This window comes from Panthera pardus, unplaced genomic scaffold, assembly GCF_024362965.1.
Source record: "Panthera pardus isolate Hobbes unplaced genomic scaffold, ASM2436296v1 HiC_scaffold_6, whole genome shotgun sequence".
Taxonomy (NCBI): domain Eukaryota; kingdom Metazoa; phylum Chordata; class Mammalia; order Carnivora; family Felidae; genus Panthera; species Panthera pardus.
The window spans coordinates 89049829-89063422 of NW_026526991.1; the positions used below are offsets into that span (position 1 = coordinate 89049829).

Genomic DNA, 13594 nt, shown 5'->3' on the forward strand with positions numbered 1-13594 from the left:
TGAGATTCTGGTATCTTGTTAGCTTAGACCTCTCTTAGTTTAGCTATAACTGTCTATGGATGACCTTCATTTTTTTTTTTTTTAAATGCTTATTTTATTTTTGAGAGAGAGAGAGCATGAGTGTGGGAGGGAGGATACAGAGAGAGAGAGAGGGACAGAGGTTCCAAAGCAGGCTCTGTGCTGATAGCAGAGAGCCCGATGTGGGGCTTGAACTCACCAGCCATGAAATCATGACTTAAGCTGAAGTTGGATACTTAATAGACTGAGCCATCCAGCTGCCACTGTCTGTGGACCTTCTTATGTATTTAATATGAAATTTATTGTCAAATTGGTTTCCATACAACACCCAGTGCTCATCCTAACAGCTGCCCTCCTCAATGCCCATCACCCACCTTCCCCTCCCCCCTTCCATCAACCCTCAGTTTATTCTCAGTTTTTAAGAGTCTCTTATGGTTTGCCTTCCTCCCTTTTTTTCCCCCCCTTCCCCTCCCCCATAATTTCTGTTATGTTCCCCTCCCCGCTAACTTCTGTTAAGTTTCTCAGGATCCTCTGTGGACCTTCTTAGAAGGTAGCTCCTCCCTACCTGAATATACCCTTATAGACAAGGGTATATTAGCAGTTTTCTATAACTGGTGGCTTTTGCTAGGATTTTTCTTTCAACAGGCCGCTTGGGTAGGAGTTCTTACTAGGTTTAGAGATAACCATCACAAGATCTAAAGCAGATGGTTTACACTCAAAATAGTCAATTTATAAACTCTAAGAATTTTAGATTTGGTAATCCCAAGAGACTTAAAAAAATTTTTTTTTTTAATGTTTACTTATTATTGAGAGACAGAGAGACACAGAGTGTGAGCAGGGGAGGGGTGGAGAGACGGGGAGACACAGAATCCGAAGCAGGCTCCAGGCTCTGAGCTGTCAGCACAGAGCATGATGCGGAGCTCGACTTCACAAACTGCGAGATCATGACCTGAGCTGAAGTCGGTCGTGAAGAGACTCTTTATAAAGTAACATGACTATGGGTTAAAAGGTTCTAGTTATATTTCCTACTCAAACCCTCTATCAAAGCTGAGATCACACCGCAGCTATGAGATGATAATGTCAGTGGCTGCTTAAAAGCATTTCACAGGTGCCTTTTATTGAAATGGTTGGTTAAATGAATCCAATTACCACCTTCCCCAAATTATTCTAACTCCCTAAAATCTATGAAATACTTTTCTTCTTCTTTTATTTAAAGATTTTATTTTTAATTAATCTCTACACCCAACTTGGGGCTAAAACTCACAACTCTAAGATCAAGAGTCACATGCTCTGCTGACTGAGCCAGCCAGGTGCCCCGAAATACTTATTTTCTTAATGTAATAAATATTAACATTTTTTTTTAATTTTTTTTTTAACGTTTATTTATTTTTGAGATAGGGAGAGACAGAGCATGAACGGGGGAGGGTCAGAGAGACAGGGAGACACAGAATCTGAAACAGGCTCCAGGTTCTGAGCAGTCAGCACAGAGCCCGACGCGGGGCTCAAACTCCCGGACCGCGAGATCGTGACCTGAGCCGAAGTCGGACGCTTAACCGACTGAGCCACCCAGGCGCCCCAATATTAACATATTTAAGGATTTTCATTTGAATAATTCATAAACAGGAGTATTTGTCTCCCCTGTAAAACAACTATTTCACAAGGAACAGGATGTTTACTATAAGAGAAATAATTATATTTATTTTGCATCAGAAAATAAATCACCCTTTATTTTTATTAATAACAAATTATTTTTTGTTATAGTAAAGAACAATCCTAAAGTCAGTCCAATTATATAGAAACATAAATAGGAAAAAAGAAAAAAAAAGAACCACATAATATTTCAGTGACTCTTACTAGAAAAAATCTGTTACTTACGGCAGTGGCTCGAGAGAGTTCTCTACACGTACTAAGCAGTCCATTTTGTAAATCGTCCCTCTGTAACACCACGGTCTGAATGGCTGCTGGGTTATCTGCATTCATTTCTATCTCTTGGCTGGCTGATAGCAAAGCTTGCTCAAGCGTGTACTATTATAATAAAAATAATTATACTTAATGTTCTGCATCATCGAATTAATTCTTTTTACTTTAGTTATCAGTGTCCTGATAATGAGCATATAAAGTAACATCAATCGTAGATAATAAACGTAATTGTCCTACTTTCTCCTTGTGGAGTTGCTGAAGTTTCTCTTCCAGGGCATGTACCACTTTATCTTGTTCACATAACCGGCTTAGCTTGGCCTAGGTTATAAGGGAAAATCTGTTGTTAGCAAATTTTCCTTTTTCGTGTAATTGGAGGTAAGTGTAATAAGAAAACACATTTAAAATAGCCATAGAATACCTAATTAGGCCAATCTTTATTTCAATCAGTAAAATAAAAATTAAAATAGCTTTTAAAGACACATTACTTAACAAACATGCACATAAAGTGAAAAAGCATTTCAACCATACTATTTAACCTACACAATTCAAAATATTCATAGTGAACAAGCAGTCTCATATAACTTTAATGGATTTCAATATAGTTTTTTCCCTACAAACTGCTAGATAGGTTAAGTGACATATGCAGTCCTTTATTAAAATATCAACTGGATTCTGTTTTTATATTTTAAAAATTATGCTCTTATGTTCAGAAAAGAATATAAACAAAAGATTGCTTTTAACTGCAATAATACAAATAAAACCTTGCTAAATGGAGAAAAAAAATCACTTTCAATAGTTTAAATGTTTTGAATTCTTGGTATTACCCCAATTTTTATTTATTTATTTATTTTTAAAAAATTTTTTAACGTTTATTTATTTTTGAGACAGAGAGAGACACAGCATGAACAGGGGAGGGGCAGAGAGAGAGGGAGACACAGAATCAGAAGCAGGCTCTAGGCTCTGAGCCATCAGCCCAGAGCCTGACGCGGGGCTCGAACTCACGGACTGCGAGATCGTGACCTGAGCTAAAGTCGGACGCTTAACCGACTGAGCCACCCAGGCGCCCCTACCCTAATTTTTAAATTATGAAAATATATAATGACAAGTGAGAAATCGGAGATTTCACTTTCTTTGCCATGTACCTGTTAAAGTAACTACCTTATGTTTATTAGACAACAAAACTCAAGCTATACCAAATGGCATATACTGAAATGAGAAGGTATAACTCAACGGAATAAAACCAGGGGAAATGAGGGAAGAATGAGATAAAGAAGAATGGGGCACCTGGGTGGCTCCGTCGGGTTAAGCGTCTGACTTCAGCTTAGGTCATGATCTCACGGTTTGTGAGTTCGAGCCCCACATTGGGTTCTGTGCTGACAGCTTGGAGCCTGGAGCCTGCTTCAGATTCTGATTCCTTCTCTCTGCCCCTCCCCCACTTGCACTCTGTCTCCATCTCTCTCAAAAATAAATAAAAACTCAAAAAAAATTTTTTTTAAATAAAGAAGAATGCATGGCAGGTCAGTCAATCTAACTAATTAATTGTATTGATTGTATTTTAGATACAATTAAAAAAGACTAAATTTTAAAAAGGAAGGAGTTCCAAAATTTCTAGAGACTGATACTTTCTCTAGAAGACAGAAAACTTTACTTTGTTTCCAGTTCTCCATACTTTTTTTTAAATCAGCAATAGTCCTTTTTACTTTAAAAAATTGTTTTTATTTTAGAGAGAGCGTGTGCACATGCACAGGAGCAGGGGAGGGACAGAGGGAGGGAGAGAGAATCCCAAGGAGGCTCCACACTCAGTGCAGAGCCTGACCCGGGCCTGATTCCATGACCCCAGGACCATACCTGAGCCCAAATCAAGAGGTGCTCAACCAACTGAGCCAACCAGGTGCCCCTAGTCTTTTACTTTCATTGAAGTGATTTTTTCCTATATTCAACTGTTAATTATGGGGAGGGGGGATAGTTACAGAATAGGGGAGTGATGATATAACTTAACCTAAGCATAAAATAAAAGAAAATGCTAATTTATTTGGTGTCATTTTGGAGGGCAAGAGAGGAAGAGGAAGTTCTTTGTCATGCATACTTCCAATGTTTTGGCAGAGAATATAACAGAGTACTGACAATATATATGTAGCATACTAACACTTACATCAATATCCACTTCTTCAGGTCTGTATTTGTATAATGTGCCTCTACATTCATCTTGTGACAGCTATAGGGAAAAATGTCAGGTAGAAGTTTAAAAATAGTATTTAAAAAATATATTTAGCCTATATTAACATTTTAGATTTATATAATAAGAAAATGGGATTTTAATGATTCTTATACTTTAAGAAGTTTAATTCAAACACAGATCATTACAAAAGTAGAAAAATATTTAACAGTGATACAATATGTAAGATACATGAAAATGATGTTAACTTAAGCTTGTCAAACAAAATAATAAGTTGGTCAAACAAATTATACGGCACCTTACATCTTCCATTTGTAAGACACACGTCATTTTAATGGAAAATTGACAAATACAATCATGGCAACTGTACTGAATCAAATATTCGAACCAGGCATATTTCAGCAGCCAGAACCATCCTTCACGGTATACACATAATCACACAACTGTGTATGTGTATACTCAAATGCCAACACATCTTAGTACAACTTTAGTAACAAAACCTGTAACATACTGTATACATATACATAATATATAAACACACATACACAATATAGACTTATCTTGTTCTTCTGTCTTAAGAACTAAAAGATAATGGGGGAAAAGGATGGGTTTAATTGAAAAGAGGAAACTCATTCAAAACCTCATAGAACTGAAAGCCTATGTTATAAACTATGAATAGTCAAATTGCATAAAAAGTTTGTATGTGTTGATTGACACCATTTGTTTTATTACACTATAAGAAATAATTGCTCAGTGCATTTAAACATCCTTTCTTCAAACTCTTTCCCAGTATCTTTCAGTCAAAGGAATCTTCATTTTTGCTTGTGTTTATCAAGATTTCAAAAGTCATCCCGGTCAGTTATACCACAGCCTCTGTAAGCAATATTTCACTTTCTCCCTGGTCTTCTGACTTTATATCGACGGCTAGACAGTAACAAAAACATAGTTGGAAAAACTTACTTTGGGCTCACTGCATATTCACTAACTAGCACACTTCTTCTCAAAGTGGGGATGGGAGTAATGTTTCCCCACTACATTCCAGATTGGAAAATTAAACTTCATCTAATGCATCATAATGCATCTAATTCATCACAAATGCATAAAAATTTGTAAGTTTTAACTATCTATGTCCACTTGGTAAAAACCTGCTTGCCAGTTACATCTTTAGAAGGAAGCATAATTTAAAAGCAGATAACTTTGAATGGATCTAGAAATGTAGGTTATCAGGAGGTTAAAAATGTAAGCATTACAAACATACAATAATAAATCCTGGATTTATGTGTTTCATTTCAAGACATAACTTTCACGTCCTCATGCAAATGAATCTGTGACTATTTAAGGGTATGCAGGGATTATTAAACAAAACTTTCATAGAAATGAGTTATCACATGAAAAATGAATTTAATGAGAAAAGTCAGAATACTTGTGCAGTATTTTCAAATAAAGAGTATTAAATATGTTGTAAGAAGTATCAATTTTTATTCTAAATTAAAGCACCTAGATCCAAGAAAATAATTTTACTTTTATCTGAAAAAAAAAAAAAGTAATGAAAAGGAAGTTTTAAAATGCTTAGATCCATGATAAAAAAATGTAAGACAATGCCAAAATTAAATTTCCCACTTATAAGAAATTATAGAGATGTAAAGCCTTTGGCTACTAAATGTTCAAATATACTTTACTTAATATTTAAAGTTAAATGCAGAGCAGCTTTACCAAACCATGGAATGTAAAGTTTGAATGTAACTAATGCATAGTGCTACATCCAGATTAAAATATGAACATCGTATCCTAATTGCCAGGGTCAATAGAAAAAAAGACTAATATTTTAAAATGGAAATGTAGCAGTCTATAATAAAAATTTAGGGTGTTGGTATACTATTTTTATTTATGGAATCTTACTGCATATTCATTTTCTTTTTCTTTTTTTTTTAAATCAATTTTCTTAATGTTTATTTATTACTGAGAAAGAGAGACAGAGCATCAGCAGGGGAGGGGGAGACGCAGAATCCGAAGCAGGCTCCAGGCTCTGAGCTGTCAGCACAGAGCCCTACACGGGGCTTGAACTCACGAACTGTGAGATCATGACCTGAGCCGAAGTTGGTCACTCAACCAACTGAGCCACCCAGGCACCCCTGCATATTCATTTTGACATCAGTTGGCAAAGTAAAAAATGTGTACTGTGTTGCTAGAATTTAAGAGTGATATATCCTTATAACCATATGAATATATTACATAAGTTAGATTTACTTTATCATTATGTTTAGTACCACTGAAAAATTTACTAAAACCTTTTAGCAAGTTATTCAATAAAGATATTCATTATTAGACACTAATAAAATCTTAAAATAATCAGCCTTCCACTATACATTGCTTTTACCTATTAGAAGAAAAGAATAAAAAAACCATGATTATTCTTTAAAAAAATTAACCTTTAAGCATGGCCTATTTTCTATTACTGATAATAATAACTGAGGCTTTTCTTAAGAAAAGATGGATATAGTTTATTAAAAGTATTTCCACTTGGAATTGAAGAAGTTTGCTATTTGGTCCTCACTATGAAAATCTTACTAATAAGAAAAAAAGTAATTTTGTTAATATTCTCATTACTTAAGATCTCCATAAAATCATATTTCACTTTTTATCATTTTTCAAATGCATCTTTAGCAAAAGGAAAAAAGTTCTGGGTTTGAATACCTTTTTTTTTTTTTTTTTAATTTTTTTTTTTTCAACGTTTTTTTAAATTTATTTTTGGGACAGAGAGAGACAGAGCATGAACGGGGGAGGGGCAGAGAGAGAGGGAGACACAGAATCGGAAACAGGCTCCAGGCTCCGAGCCATCAGCCCAGAGCCCGACGCGGGGCTCGAACTCACGGACCGTGAGATCGTGACCTGGCTGAAGTCGGACGCTTAACCGACTGCGCCACCCAGGCGCCCCTGAATACCTTTTTTTTTGAAGTACCTGAGCAATACTAGAAAAGCACATGAAAAGGGGCAACGGAGAATGTATAAGGGTTAGCAGTGCTCAAGCTTCAACCTGAGAAGTGTATTATACAGACTTTACCGACATCTAGACATATGAAGATATATGCTTTACTTAGAAAGTCAGAACTTTGTCAAAATAAAATATCTAATGACCTTTTAAAAAACTGGCTTGGCATTAAGTTAAAACAAAATTACTTTTGTTTATCAAAATTCAACTTTCTACAGTATTCCTTTTAAGAATGTGACTATACATATACTTTAAAGTTAATGAATATATATAAACCCCAAAAAGGTTTTTTGGGGAAATATTTGATAGAATTAGACATTTTGTGAGGGCTCAAAAATAGTCACAGGACGGTAGGCATTTGCTAATATTAGTATGTGCCTTTCAAAACAATTATTTATCAGGTGATTAATCTCACAGATATTATTTTATAAAAACTCTAGTACAAAAATTAATTGGGAAAGGCAGTAGAATGACTAATAAATGAGAAGATTTTTCAATACCAAGTGCGCTCATTTAGCATTTTTTTTTTTTTGGATTCAGTTTTAGATCCTTTTTATATCACCAATTCAAAGAAAATTAACTGAATAGGTAATTTTTCGGGTGTCTTCTTTCTTCCAAGAAAATGCAAACTTAAAAGTTCTCCTGAGAGAAAATCTAAATGGCTATGATTTAGAATAAGAGGTCACAAAACATCACATTTTAAGTTGTATTTCAGGAAACTATTAACACAGCATTGTAATGCAATGTCAGAGAGGCATTTTGTTAGAGTGTATAATAGAAACTTTCATAAAGATTTCCTTTGGATATTAACACGGTAAGGGAAATCTGGAGAAAAAAATAAGATCGAATTTCAATTTATGTAAATTAATAAGCAAATTTAAGAAATGTGTCTGAAAGTCGTTTTTGTTTTTTAATGCTTATTTTGAGAGAGAGAGAGAGAGAGAGAGAGAGAGAGAGAGAGAGAGAAAACGAGTTGGGTAGGAGCAGAGACAGAGAGGGAGAGAGGGAAACCCAATCAGGCTCTGTGCTGTCTGTAGAGCCAGAAGGGCTTGATCTCATGAACCATGAGATCATGACCCGGGCCGAAATCAAGAGCCAGATGCTGAACTGACTGAGCCACCCAGATGCCCCTGAAGGTCACTTTCATCTACCAGCAGTGCCCTGTAACAATTAAATACTTCATTAGTGGCTGACTTTTAAAAAAGAATTCTCTAAAGACACCCTCAATTTGACAGGGCTGGCAGTCAACACTGATTACCTGGTAATCAGTTGCCTATCTCATGCCCAGGAATGGCTGCTGATGGTAGACATTCAGATCTTCCAGTTTTGTACAAATTTAGTTTTTTCTTTCAAGTATTCATATTTAATGAGGAAATATATATACAAATCGATTGTTCTGGTCAGTGATGCTAGTATATAAGACCACTCTAACATATCTCCACACTTTTGAAAAACTCCGATTAGAATGTTTAGTGCAACTGAGTAATTTCAATCAGCGATGACTTCTGCATCACCAACCCTGATTACTGATCATTATAAAAAAGAAAAACCCAACCCAACAAAACTGAAAATCCAGGCTATCACTCTTACTGAGAATATGCAAAATGGGAAAATAAAACCCATTAAAACATAATACCTTTGACTTTTACCAATATAAAAATGATGAAGTGCAGCTTCAGAAAAAGGTATTAATTCCAGAACAAAGGCTAAGGTTCTCAGCAGTGGCATTTTGGAATGAAGTGTCAAGTTTCTTTAATCTGGTTACTTTAAAAATGAAAGATTTTCTTTTTTTAACTTTTATTTTTTTAAGTTTATTTATTCATTTCTAGAGAGACAGAGTGAGTGGAGGAGGGGCAGAGGGAGAGGGAGAATCCCAAGCAGGCTCTGTACTGTCAGCGCAGAGCCCGATGCAGGGGTTGAACTCGTGAAACCTGAGATCATGACCCGAACCAAAACCAAGAGTTGGACACTTAACCGACTGAGCCACCCAGGCGCCCCAGAAAGATTTTATTTTCTTTTGAAAAGTAAAGCTGTTTAACTTTAAATATTTAATCCTTTGTTTCTTTATTGATAGAATTAATAAAAACTGGGCCCAGAAACAGGGCTCACCCTTCTATCAACTGTTTCAATCTCCCAGCTACAAGGCCCATGATACTGATCCCTAGGTGACTAAAGCAAACCAGAAGACTTTAAAGCCAGTGAGCTCAAGGTGCTTCTTTTCACTAGGTGCTTTTACACATGTTAATCAAAATACATTCATTTTTCATGTTTGTTAATTTTCTTCTTCGGTATGAATTTTAAAGTATTATAACAGGTCATAGGCCACAGTAATTTGAAGGTGTTGAAGTGGAAGAAGCTGATGTTGCAAAACACACAGCTAAGAACATTTAGACCATGAAATACAAAAAAAACAAAAAACAAAAAAAAAACAAAAAAAAAAAACTGGATAGGAATATATAAAATGACTTCTTTTGCAGATCTGCAGATTACCAAGGTCCTAAATTAAAGCTAGCCAGCTCCATGGCACATATTTTGAGTTAGGGAAAAGAATGAGGTAAGATGATGCATATGATGGCATAAGAATGGTAAGAATACAGGGAGAAGATATCCCCAGTATGTTAAGAAGTGGCTATCATTAGGTCTTACTATACCACAGTACAGAAACTAGATTTAAACAACTCCCATACAAATATAATCTATTCCTGAAACAGTGGGTGGGGGTGGGGTAGGGTGGGTTGCGGGCCGCCCCTAAAAGGAAAAAAAAAAGTTTTTTAAAGTTTTCCCTAGAAATCAGTGATAATGCTTTTAGAGTAAATTGAAATTAACGGCAATCCAGTACCAAATTTGCAAATGTACTGCAGACCTCCAAGTACGTACGTATCAATCAAATACTCTGCACAACAACTTCAGGAAAATGGCACACTTAATATTCAACAGCAAAATGTTCAGCAAAGCCATGCTAAGAATACTGCAGCATCTTAAAAAGCATGGATGAATTGCGTTTTTCCAAATAGACATAAACAAAAAAAATGAAATAAGAAAACACTAATGTTATGAGTAACTCTGAGGATAAACCAAAACTGTCACTGAGGGATTTTGCAGATGATAAAGCAGTATCATTCACTGTCCAAGACCTTACTTGCTGGTACAGTTGGGGTCTTAGCGCCGAGTTCTCAATCATTGTGTGAACCATGGTGATAATAGGTTCATTTTCTTTCATCTATTTCAAATCAGGAGGAGCATACAGCAAACATCAGTTTACAGCATAGCTAGATTTGAAAGACGACACTGTAAATATAGCCTCTACTTTAATATCTTCCTAATAGTGCAGTTGCTTACATTTTACCCCAAGGTTGTACAGATTTAACTTACATAAACCATTTCGAGCAAGTATTAAATGATGTTAAAATACTTCCAAAGTTATATTAAAGCTTATTAATTGCAATATTGCTACAACTAGGTTTTACTTTATGAATATAATAGTCAATGAATATTTTTACATGTACTAGAAAAGATAAAGCAGCATGTCTTATTCAAAGAATAAAGCGCAAGGACCTACTTAAAAGGAGAAATGGCATAATTTGACTGTTTAGTAAAAAAGCTTAAAACAATATTCAGTTCTTTGTAAAGTTAATCAGAAAAATATTAGTCCTCTGCAAATATTAAAATCTTATAATAATCAGTATATCTTACTGAAATAATTACATATTTCATTAATGTTAATTTTGATAGGTATCTGTAATACACCGTTTTGGATTTTCTCCCAGTATAACACCACGTGTAAAATTATTTCAAGGACATGCAAACTGAAATTTATTTAGCAAAGATCAATGTTATCTCCCTAGTTCCTAAAAAGGCTGAAACCATATTTCACATTTCCAGCTATGTTGTACTTAATTACTGCCTCCAGAAAAATACTTGTTTTAGTAGGCTCTGGACTCAACAGCTAACGCATTCAAAAGAGAATCATCATGACATATAGGGAGTAAAAGGCCAATGAAGATTGTACTGTTTATAAGCAGACAAGTCTGTTTATAATTGCAATTTGCAACATATAGTTTACATAGTTTTCTTCTGCATAGTATAGAAAATAAGCATTTTTATCATGGTTCACAAATGCTACTTTAGTGGCTTATTTAAATCTACAATAAAGGTTTACTAATCTTAAGATTAATAAATGCATCATGTAAGTAAAAAATAAGTCTTGAAAACTGTGTATCTAGACAATTTTATTTTCAGCCTAGTTACTAATGTTTCATGTCAATAAAATCTGTTTTGTCAAATAACAAACTGGCAACTGGCTTAACTTTTTTTTTCTAAAGTTTTATTCAAGCTAAATAATTTCTTTTTAAATGTTAACACCTGTATTATCAGTTAGACTCAAACTTCTTTTTCTCTCCTGCAATGCTATCCCAGAAGGATGTGCTGATATGTAGTTCAGAACACATTTTTTACGTTGTTGGAAAGTAACTTATAAACAACTACAGATATTTTTTTTTCTTTAGGAGAAAAAATACTTTTATTATAGAAATTTAAGACCTCTTTATGTTTTCAAGTGCCCTCTATATTTTACAGGAATGCTAATTATTTTATCTTAATCAAATGGTGATCTTGGAATAAATTGTTACTGCTTTTTGTTTTGGCTTACATTTGACTGTAAGGATACACATTTCATACAGCGCAAGTAAGCTTAAGTCTCTATCTACTTCTAATTTTAATTTTCAAAGCAATCTCATCATTACTATTTTTCAATAACATGCCCTGGAAATTAGTCAAAAGAATACTGGATTCAGATTTTCTTGTGTGTGGTGGGTGGAGGTCAGGAGCATGAATGTTTTAAGAAATAATGGAGATCAGATAGCATCCAAATGTAAATGATACTCAAAGTCAAACTGAAATTGCCCATTGAGTCTTGGAAATCTGCCACCACAAATGGGCCTCTGTGTCAAATGACTAGGTCAACATGGTTCACACCTCTAAGCAGAGCTTCAATAGAGTCAGATTAAGGACAATGTTCATACTCTAAGCTTGGCAAATTTATCTGAAGGGACAATATGGTTTTTGTAGAAGGATAATCAAGCCTGATTTATTTAGTGTACTACTTTGAGATGGTAAATATGCATGTATATACAGGGATGCCATATATGTGATTTAAAAATGTCTGTTTAACTTACATGTCATAGCTTATTAAATATTGAGTCACTGAGAAGGGCTCTTTGCAAGAAGAAAGTAGCTTAGGAACAGAAAAACTAAAAGTAAAAAGAATACTTAAAATATACAGACTGCAGAGTGTTTCAGAGATCATTTCTGAAACTATTTCTCATTATGAAAAATTTCAAATATACGTACCAAATCCTAAAATATTAAAATTAGAAGTCATCTCTAGAAATCGACAGTTTAGTACAACAAAGGAATAAAAATGTTAGCAGCAATTATTTTGTTTTTTAATTTCAGAGAGACAGACAGAGAAAGAATCTCAAGCAGGCTGTACGCTCAGCACAGAGTCTGATGCAAGGCTTGATCCCATGACCCTGAGATCATGACCTGAGTTGAAATCAAGAATTGGACACTCAACCCAATGAACTACCCAGGAGCCCCAGCTGCAATTATTTTGAATTGTGGGACTGTGGATTATTATCTTTTTCTTTCTCTACACTTTTTTTTTTTTTAATGTTTGTTTATTTTATTTAAGGGGGTGGGAGGGGCTGAGAGAGAATCCCAGCAGACTCTCCATTGTCAGTGCAGAGCCTGACGTGAGGCTGGATCCCACAAACTGTTGAGATCATGACCTGAACGGAAATCAAGAGTTGGACACTTAACTAAGGCCTCCAAAGCACCCCTTTCTTTTCTCTATACTTCTCTGCATTTGCCAAGTTTCCTCCAGAGTAGATACTGCTTTTCTTTCTTTTTAATTTTTTTAATGTTTATTTATTTTTGAGAGAGACAGAGAGATAGAGTGTGAGCCAGGGAGGGAAAGAGTGAGAGGGAGACACAGAACCTGAGGCAGAGCTCGAACTCATGAACTGTGAGATCATGACCTGAGCCAAAGTGGGACGCTTAAGCGACTGAGCCACCCAGGTGCCCCAGATACTGCTTTTCTAATTTAAAAAGATACTAAAGAGTCAAGGATAAAAATATATAAACATGAAATAAACAAAATTAATGGGACAACCATATCCTCTGGCAAACACCCTTTGGTAATGCAAGGAAGCTAAGAAAAATTTTAGCACCATGTGTTCGTATTGTGTCCAAGGCTGAGAGTTAAGGTGGAAGAATCCTACTGGAGTCATCTAGTATAATGAGGACCTGATCTAGAAAACTATTCTTATAAACCTTTAGTCTATCTTAGGAATCTGTATCCATGTCAGAAATTTATTAGGAAATATGTTAATTAATTAAAAAAGGTAAGCTACCCAATATATTTATAAATACATGTAACTACCTTGTAATACCCCCCCCCCCCCGCCATTTTTATTACATCTTCAGAAATC

The 13594-nt window shown here is 35.0% G+C and overlaps 1 protein-coding gene across 22 annotated transcripts in view; it reads right to left on the reverse strand.

The window, feature by feature from the left end:
- The window catches only part of PLEKHA5 (pleckstrin homology domain containing A5), a 240420-nt gene that overhangs the window by 36649 nt on the left and 190177 nt on the right, over window positions 1-13594 (reverse strand). For 9 of the 22 annotated variants that reach the window (XM_053895171.1, XM_053895176.1, XM_053895178.1 and 6 more), the window contains 3 exons: window positions 4091-4153; window positions 2176-2256; window positions 1894-2043 (listed from right to left, as the gene is read on the reverse strand). In XM_053895171.1, coding sequence (XP_053751146.1) covers window positions 1894-2043; window positions 2176-2256; window positions 4091-4153 — 294 coding nt within the window. Of the gene's footprint in view, window positions 1-1893; window positions 2044-2175; window positions 2257-4090; window positions 4154-4659; window positions 4696-10242; window positions 10373-13594 lie in introns of those variants that run through there. The other 13 variants (XM_019452118.2, XM_053895172.1, XM_053895170.1 and 10 more) reach the window with 3 other exon arrangements.